At 33.5% G+C, this 10544-nt stretch overlaps 1 protein-coding gene across 2 annotated transcripts in view; it reads right to left on the bottom strand.

The window, feature by feature from the left end:
• Positions 1-8875: 8875 nt before the first annotated feature.
• LOC136980177 (uncharacterized) overlaps positions 8876-10544 on the bottom strand; it is a 56969-nt gene continuing 55300 nt past the window's right edge. For both annotated transcript variants that reach the window (XM_067276231.1, XM_067276230.1), the window contains exon 7: positions 8876-10407. In XM_067276231.1, the coding sequence (XP_067132332.1) occupies positions 10249-10407 (159 nt within the window). In that variant the 3' untranslated portion in view covers positions 8876-10248. The remainder of the gene's footprint in view (positions 10408-10544) is intronic.

Here is a 10544-nt window from a genome sequence, read left to right on the forward strand (position 1 = left end):
CGTTTTTATTTGAATTAAACTTTATTTGTCTTTATGCCACCGATCAAATATTTAACATATAAATAAACTACGTCGCACGAATGCAAAATCAACAAAAGCTAAAGAAGAATGAAGATTCGTTTCAACAGTGTTTTTGTTTAATTTTTATATCTTACATTATTCTTTTTATTAAATGTATAAAGGATATTTCTTTCCAAAATTGAATGTTTTCTTTATTTATAAATATTCAAAGTTAAAATCCGCATTAATGACTTCACGTGTTAAACACTAATTGCAATTCCAAATAACTGTCAAAGAGAATAATCAAAATTTAATAGGTTTATAATCTGCAAAAACAACCGGTTTGTCTTCTATTCTCAAAAATTCTTAGACATTAAACTTCGTGATAAATTTTGCTAATCCTCCATCAGCTTCATCATTGTTTGCTTTTGGTGTCCGAAAAAGCGGCATGTATAATAATGAAATTGCATGAAAATGAAAATTAATACAGTTCTTACATCTTAAAATAGCTTTTTATTCTAAGCGTATGAATATCAAACGCATTAGAAGTAAGGCTTGTAAGATATTGCTACAAGTTAAACCAGGAAGGTATGGTTTGTATAATTGGAAGCGGAAGCGGTGGGTCAGAAAATGGGCAATGAACAGTGTTCAATTTTTCTAACAACTCCCTCCGAAAATCAGGCAAATTATGGTGGGCCGGCTTGTTGAAGCATTCCATGAGTCCGGCCTTGGGGGCACTTAGGCATAAAAAAGACTTGTAGTACCGTTGACAGGCATTACTATATACGGGGTCTGCAATCCATAGTTCGATCGGCAGTGAAGAATTGTACAGATTTAATTTACACAAGGGAAAGGAGCCGTTCCAAGAAACAGAGTTAGCTGGCTTTCCGTTTCAGAACATAAAGTCACTACTGCATACCGTCCGTGCGAGCGGTTTAATAAGTCTATATGTAGTATTATAGTTCGGATCTACAGAGGAAATAACGGAAAGTGGAATGAGCATCTTGCTCAGGCCGTGTTCGCTTATAATAACGCCACTCATGCATCCACCGGCGAATCTCCTGCCTTCCTCCATTTCGGTTTCGACCCCAAGTTACCTCAGGTCTTTCCAACGGGCATGCCGGCCCACCATAATTTGCCTGATTATCGGAGGGAGTTGTTAGAAAAATTGAACACTGTTCGTAACTTAGCTTATTCACGGAGCAGGCGAAACAACTTAAAGAATAGTGAGCGGTGCAATACAAAAAGGAAAGGGCGTGGCTTTAGTGTTGGTGAGAGAGTGGCTGTTACGCAAGTACCAGGGTAGGAAGTTCGGAAAATTTTCCCCTAAATATTCGGGTCCTTTCCGCATTACAAGAATTTTAGGTCCAGTAACCGCAGAGTTGGGCGATAGTGGTGGAAGAAAAAATTGTACTGTGCATTTTGATCGTTTAAAACCATATTATTCATATGCTGTATGTAAAGGGCGAGGCCCTTACCAACCAAGAGTAATGATTCCCCGGATATGACTGATGATGAAGATGGAGAGAATGAGATTGCATTACAATACTGTACATCGGCTGTCTCAGCCGATGACACCCAACGGACTACAAGACGATGCACCGCCAGAGAACCCTCTCGAATCGGATGACAGGCATCAAGCTGTTCCTGCAAGTGATGGTCAGTACCACCTTCGTAGAAAAAGGGTAGATTACTACAAACTCCATCATGGACTTTGAGCCTTTCCGATGGGGCGTATGTGGCTATACGCCATATAATTTTGTATATAAGTATTCTAGATTTATTAATAGTTTTAATGATTTTCTCTCCATCTTAATCCTTCCTTCTAACTTCCTTTGTTTATTGTTCTGACTTCTGGAAACAAGGGCTAACCCCTTTCCACCCATTAGGGGGTCGGGTGGGACAATGCACTTCGAGGAAGATAACGAGTAGAAATCGGAGTCTCTCGCGGTAATTCTTTTGCCGGACACGAAGAGGCACGGACGTAGATCAGTAAGCTCGTGAGACGGAATTCGACGAGAGCTGAATAGAGAGCCGTGAAGTGAAGATCCGGACGATAGAATCGGAGAGACCGACAAAACTATTGTAGAAGATATTCAACATATGAGAGAAGAACCCAGAACTACTCAGAAAAAGGCACAAGCCGGCATCGGAGATTCATCGAGAAATTGGGTACCCCACTAACCTATTCATTCTTCTCATTTCCGTATCTCTATGTTTTCCTAACTTTAGGATTAATTTAGTTAAGGACCGCGCGTGTTTTGATTATTATTGTCGGGCAAGTAGTTACCACGAAAGCAAGCTACTTGTTTTATTGTTGCTATCAGGCAGTGAGAGAAATTGGCATTGTGAGAGACCGAGGGAATCCAAAAGAACTTTCTGTATATAATTCTTTGTCGCGAGATTAAACTTGTTCTAATCGAATTCACTTGTTTGTGTATTCTTATCGCGTTTCACACTTTACAGTGTCTCTTCATTTTGCCACACACACACACACACACACACACACCCCTCACATGCAGCAGTACGACTCCTGTAATTCTTCTACCTTACGACACGGAAGTGAAAGTTAATCTACTATTTCTGGATCAAGAAATAACACTCAAGTTAGCTCATATGAATCTGTAAATGACTCGGTAAAGATGGGAAAAAGTTACTAGTTGTACGCGTTATAATGTCGCGAATATTGAAATGATAAGTTAATTATGTTTTCCACAACTTTGATAACACACTCGCGATTCTCTCCAAGTATAAAGTATAGTATTTGCACGCGTATATCATCTCCTTTGATGTCATTTTAATAAGCGGTGGGCATGTTTGGAGAAAAGGAAATAAAATGAAAGGAGGATAAAATTAATAAGCAAATGTGTATAAAAGAGAGCGTAAAAGAATCGAGCCTTCGATAGCGCCCACATCACACTGAAAATACCGGTTCTCGTCTGATCACCGAAGTCTACCGAAGTGAAACATTACAGGTCAATATCACTTCTTAACTGTGATTATAAAATAATAACAAAAATTATGACAAATCGTTTAAGACAAGTACTGCCGGATATTATTTCTATAGAACAGTCATGTGCCGTATTCAGGAGAAAAATTCAGGACAACATCCACCACCTAAGATTATATGAGCGAAAAACATCGACATGGACCATGCTTTTGATCGGATATCACACGATTACATGCTGCACGTGCTAGATACCTTTAACATGGGCAAAGGCTTTACCAAAATTATAAAAATCATCTATGAAAATATTAATAGTAGAATAATAAATGGTAACTTCTCGGACATATTAAGAATAGAAAGATCAGTGAGGCAAGGGTGCCCACTGTCTATGACACTGTTTACTCTAGCATTCGATCCACTGATAAAAGCCATTAACGAAAATAAACATATAAACGGAATAGGAGTGCCACCCGAAAAGAAAAGTTTTAAATGTGTGGCTCATGCCGATGACCTATAAGTAATGTGCAGTGACGAGAAAAGCATAAGAAAGCTATTCCGTGTAATTAAACAACTTGAACGAGCGTCGGGACTGATTATTAACCCATCCAAAACGGTAGGAATGAAAGTTGGAAGCTGGGTAAATAAACCAATCTACTCTCATGGAGGCTTAATGTGGACTGACCAGATTAAAATTCTTGGCGCTTACTTTGGCAAATACAACATCCAAGAAGATTTTGAAAAGAAACTAGAAAAATGCAAACATATTGCCCAAGAAAATGAACAACTAGACATCAGCATAATATGCAGGGCTAAAATCTATAATATGAAAACGTGCAGTAAATTTATATACATTAGCACCACTGCGAATATTCCTACGCTAAAAACTCGAAACTATAGGCTATAGCCTCATAAACAAACCCGACAAACTGAAAAGCACGATAATGAGCAATAAAACTAAAGATGGGGGTGTCAATGCTATTAATATGCAACTGAAAATACAAGCCTTGCACTTAGACACATAAAAGACATAAATGGCGACAAAAAAATCTGGTATCCCACCGAGGTACTGGTTAGGTTTTCATCTTCCAAACGTAAATAAAAAACTGAATAATAACCGATCCCCAATGGGATGGAATGCACCACAGTTTTACAAAATCCTGATTAAAACCTTCCAGACTAACCACCCGAACTTCAACTGGAAAACTGCTAATTGCAAATCGTTATACGAAGCACTTCTAACTCAATATAAAGAACCACCTCATGTTGTGATTAAAAATCCCACGAGAAGTTATAAAATGATATGGAGGCACATCAACTCGATATATATGGAACCGTACAACAGGACTATGCACTGGATGCTAACACACGATATATTACCAATAGGAGATTTTTAAAGAAGCGTCATATAGCAGGAGAAAGTGAATCCAAATGCAAAACGTGTGGTGAGATCGAAACTAAGAAACACCTATTCTATAAGTGCCAACCAGAGAACTACATATGGGGAAAAACTTTAAAAACTGATAGAAAACTGCGATAAATATATACTAATAACCGAACAAAAAGCTATATTCGAAAGCACAATATTGCAAGGAGTGCAGCATTATCATGTGCGAAGCCACTATCTGGTTAAACAGGAACGAAAGGAGATTCGAGAATAGAAAACTAACCATCAGTGACTATAAGTACCGTTTATATTACAGTCTAAAACATATTTTCGACGCCTACAGAAAACACCTACCGGAAGACAGATAAACGACATATGGGGTAACCACAGAATAGAACTACTGAAATAAAGTGGATCCTCGCTTGAACCTAATACGCATTGTCAATGCAACCCACGAAATGTATATAACTAACGTTAATATTTGTTGTACCAGTTACTATGTAAATATGGTATTTCTAATACCCTCCTTTTTTGTAAATAAACTATTGTTTGTTTATTAAAAAAAGGCAAGCAGTGTAGGGTCCGGTCAGTACTTGGGACAGAGACGACCTGGGAATAGCGGGTGCTGCTATCACTTCCCCCCTCTATAATTTATTTCATTTTCAAATTTCATATTCGAAAGCTTTTGTATCATTTCTTTGTGGAAACTGATTGACCTGTTGTCACGAGCGGCCGGATGGCCGAGTGGTAAAGGTTAGCAGCCTGCCGCCCTGGGGTGCCTGGGATCGATTGCGGACGGATCGAAAAATCCCCAGGAATTTTTCGGGGGATGGTCCGTCTGGATGTGTCGGTCCCCGTCCCTCACCACCCGGCCGCTCCATTGTGGGCCTGGTCGAACCCGTAATGGGCTTGCTATAAGAGGCCCTCCTAGTGCCAACAGGGTGGAAAGAGTTAAAAAAAGAGACCTGTTGTCGCTTTCTGAAAACAACAAACAAAAATGTTTATAAATCAACAAGATTTATTTATTGTGACATCCTCACAATGCCCGGTTGCAATTTTAATCACATTTTTAAATAATTTAATTTAAAATATATGCTCTCCATCTCAAATTAGTAGTGTCTTGCCCCTGTACATCATACTTTCCCGTTAGCAATAGTCTGCTTTATTGCTAACGGATAAGTTTTCATTATTTAATGAAGATACCGACTATGCAATTACTATCATTATTCTGCTAATTCTTTTGTGATTTTGTATTTTTTGGGCTGCAATTTGAAAAACTTGTAGACCTATAAATGCCCACTGTTGTCTGTCCGTCTTTCGCCTTGATAATAGCGAGGTTGAGGCCGAAGTTCAAAATGCGAAAACGTGTACGTGGGACGTTCAGCGCCGCTTTCCTATAAGACTAGAAATTTGACAATGGCGTTTGGAAAGTCAGTGAAATCATGCTCCACATTCCAAATGCCATTGTCAAACTTCTAGGCCTACGGGAAAGCGGTGCTGAACGTCCGACGTACACGTTTTCGCGTTTTAAACTTCGGTCTCAACCTCGCTATTGTCTTTTTCCTTAATCTCCAGAACGGAGTTAGATAGATTAAAGACAAGACCAGATATGGGAACCTTAGGGGCAGAAGGCCCGATTAACTATATACGAACATTGAAAATTTTTAAACTGAAATAACGGCATTTCCAGTGTAAATCGGAAGTCCCGTTATTTCAATTCAAAAACTTTAACCTGAAAGCAGTTGACTTGCACGACTCCATTGCTTACGGAAAAGTATGACGTACAGGGGCAAGACACTAATTTGAGGTGGAGAGCATATATTTTAAATTTAGAAAAATTAAAAGTATGATTAAAAATTGCCACCCAATATAAAAATTGTTTTCAAGTCCAAGTTCTTTTTAGCAATTTTGATGCATTTCGTTTATTCTTATACCATTCATTGTACAGTACAATGATAATATCTAACCAGAAATATTTTATTTAAACTACACTGTACACACGAATGGTGGCATAAACTTTTTTACTAATAGTGAAAACAGATACATATTTGCGATATAAGTTACAACTTATACTACTTTAGTACACTCGAAACCGTGTTATTATTTATATTTGGTATACTGGCACAATGAAGTGGCGCTTAATCAACACTGGGCGATAATTATACTACTTTAATAAAAATATGTTTTATTTATCCTCTGAATTATGATTGTTGAATGTGTTTTTAATGTACTAAAAACGCAATTATGGTCCAAAGAAAAATTTTAAATACATTTCTCTCCCTAAATTCAAAATTTATATCTGTATATATGATATTTTTAATACCATCATAAAAATTTATTTTAATAACAAAAATGAATCAAAATTATAAAGTTATAATTAATATATTTAAAGATCTAAATCAATTATTCAATATGATCATATCAAATTTGTTTATTCATTTCAACTGAAAATTAACAAAGTTTTAATTGCTTAAGATTGCATTTGGTTTAACTGTATGAGGTTGCTTACACATACTGTACTTTTACACTAACTGAATAAATTGAAAGAATATAATTTCTTAAATGTTACCAATTTAAGCACTCAAAAATCAATATGAATCCAACCGACCTGGTTTAAGATTTTGTAACAAAAAATAAATTAGTTCTCACAAGGAACCAAAAGCTTTCCATTGCCTCATTTTCTTTCCTTGTATTGACATAATTTGTAATTTGAATCTTATTTAAATGTTTCAAGTGAATATAAATGATATTTTATAATGAATTTATGACAATTGGATAGCCAAATTAGCCCTTTATGAGATTGATTTAAACAAACAACATTCTAAACAAATCATAAGCAACAACAGTAACAAGATCTAAATCCGAATTAAACAAGTCGACGTACAGTACGTATGCTAACGAATCGAAACCCCCAATTATGTCAAATCACATACGATCTGACAATTCGGTATACATAAATTATAAATTATTCAATTATATTCATATTTAATGAATTAAATATGACAGATGATTCCGATATCTATCAAAACCAATAAATTTAGATGTTGCTATAAAACTATAATATTGGAAATCATTACAGATCATACCAAATTCCTATTTTACACAAACTATATCAGTGGTCCCCAGCACCATGGCGCCCGCCAATCGTTTTACGTGTGCCCGCCACTGTGCGACCACGATAAAAATAAAAATATTTCGGTTTTCAATAAAATGCTATGTAAAAGTTTTTTCACTTTGAATGATTAACCATTCAAAAGTAGAAATGGCGTCCAACACGGATGAAAGCACAAAGCGAAATGCGACCGATTTCTTTTTCTCCTCCGCCAAATGTGCACTAATTCAATTTCCCATATCTGAAATGAAGTAAAACGATCCGTTCTGAATACCGTAAAATCCCGTGTGTCAGAAGTAATCTCCGCCACGATATCTCTCGCACCATCTAGAAATATTCCTGGGTGACACCGCGATATCCGCACCGGGTGTCACCCATGCTAATGTCACATTATATAAGATTTGTTTAGAAGCAACTTATTTAAATGGGGCCCCAATTTAAATTTTGTCTAGGGCCCGCTAGAGGCTTAATCCGGCGCTGTTAACTATGTCCAAATATGAATTCACCTTGAAAACATAAATGGTGCCCGTCGTCCGGTATTCTGGAATGTGCTCTTAGGTACAAAAAGGTTGGGGACCCCTGAACTATATCAATATACAAGATGATTTTATTACCTTTTTTAAAATCAGAAAATTTAAATAATTACAGCAAATCAAAAGTAACATATCAGATTATCAAAATATTTCAAATTGGAGAATTTCTACTTTATTCTCAATTTTCGGCTTGAAGAAAAATGATAAGAATTATTCAAATCACACTGAATACTTGAATGTAGATTAGTTTAAGTAAGTCCATTTTTTACTTTGACCATTCTATTAATAATTCTATACAAAATAAGTCTTAATTGCTATTTTTTAAGACAAACCGAACAATCCTATAGATCCACAGGATCAAAAAATTTGTTATCCTCAAGTTATGAAAAAGGAAAAACAATAGACATAAAAATTATCATCCGTAAAAGATCCAAATGGTTACAAGTTTTATATGATTAATTGATAGAAAATGCTATAAAATTTAGTTATAATATACTATATAATACGTTACATGGTAACATTATACAGTACATTGAAATTTGTTCATAGTTTCTTGTAAATTATACAAACAAATATAATTATGAAATTATTATTTTTGGAATTTATACAACCAATTTACAAAATCTATACAAATGTAAAATTTTATGATTTTTTATTAACATGTAAATTTTATTTTGTTCATAATTTATTTTTTCTTATACTTCAAAATATCAAATTCAAGCAATAAATAATTTTTATTTTTTGTTTTTTTGCATTTAGCAAATAATTATGTCTAATTTATCAATATTATTATAATTACTTAACTATCAAAAATAATTCTCACTTAAACATAACACACTAAAAATAAAATAGAAGTTTAAAATGAATGAATATTAACTATATTTAAAGTTTAAATTATGATGAAAATTATTCAAAATATTACATTTATGCCAATAACAAGTTTATTAAAACTCCATGAATTTATATAAAGATATTTTTAAAAGTCATATTACACTTCATAACATAGACAAAAAACCAGCATAGAAAAATTACACTTGTTGAGATATTATGAAAATATTTTTGTTTAATCATTGTTTATATGAATATCAAATATTCTTTTAATAGTCATATCACAATAAAAACGTTTTAAATCATTTGAAAACAACATAAGAATTGAAAAATGAAATTATTGTTTTTGCCAAAATATTAGATTTATAAGTTGGAAAACACAGTGAATCACACTAATATTGATATTTCATACTACAGTATTATGTTATGTAAATTAATAGTTTAAATAAATATTCAATTATTAAATAATAACTATATTTTGTAAAAATAATATTTATAGGCCCATCATGCAGAATATTATGCTAATTATCTTCATGCTTTTGGTAGGTTTTTCTATAATTGATACACTAGTACGGTATACTACGTTATTATCGTCTAATATACAGGCAAGCAGCTGTCGAAAATTAAAATATTTTAAACACCTAACAAATGTTTATTCTGTTGCTAAAGATATAAAAATAAAGCTTAATTTTAATAAATTAAAATTATTTATACTGAAAATTCATATTTCTTACTGACAAATTGTTTTCAATTTATAAAATTTTGTTGATATGAAGACATTCAAATTTCTATTATTGTTGCAATAAAATTTCTTCAGAACAAGTTTATTATGCTCATTAAAACAGTGTAAAACTAATACTTTTTGCAAGATATATATATATATAGATATATATATGATATGTTTCTATAACAAGATGAAATTTGTAGTTCAACAATTAAATACAATTTACACAAATATAAATAAAATAAAAGTATGAAATATATTCTATTGTCAAATTTTTAATCAGAAGACAAATATACGAAGACAATTATCTATTTTTTCAATTTCAAATTAATTGTAATACAAATCTTAAGAATATAACATATGAAATATGGAGATGTAACAACATGAATGATTTTATAAAATGCTGGCAGAAACTTTATGTCAGAAAGTGCACTTGATAATCTGAACATTCACACCTTAAAACACAAGGACTTACATAGTTTAACCAAGAATCCTGATATAAAAGATGTATAATATATATATGTATATTTATATACAAATGCCATATAGGAACATACATGAACAATTTCCTTTCAAGCAGGTAACATTCTTCTGAAGGCACAACAAACAATGAGCCGTGGCTATTCATAAGAATTTTTCAAACTTAGAGAATAGCATTCAAATCCATGTTTTTTAAAGTTTAAGGAAGACAGATGAGTATTTTCTAAGTGAGATTTCATTTCATTCTATTAAAATACCACTTTCAATAGCTTGTTTAATAGCCTGTTGACAGGAAGCAGACATCCACTGTTTAGGTAGCGAACGGGATTCATTTTCTAGTGTGGTCTGTAATTTCTCCCATAAGTGGCAACGTATCATGGATTTGGTAGCTTCCATCACCTGTTTAAAAATTAAGAAATTAATATTTCCCATTTAAATGTCATAAATATAATTTTAATAATATGACTTAAACATCTTAACAAAAAAAAACAAACAGGGTCATTAAATATAGCAACACCACTACAAAAGTATAAAAA

The sequence above is a fragment of the Centruroides vittatus genome, unplaced genomic scaffold, assembly GCF_030686945.1.
Source record: "Centruroides vittatus isolate TY-2023 unplaced genomic scaffold, ASM3068694v2 contig_680, whole genome shotgun sequence".
In the NCBI taxonomy this organism is placed as follows: Eukaryota; Metazoa; Arthropoda; class Arachnida; order Scorpiones; family Buthidae; genus Centruroides; species Centruroides vittatus.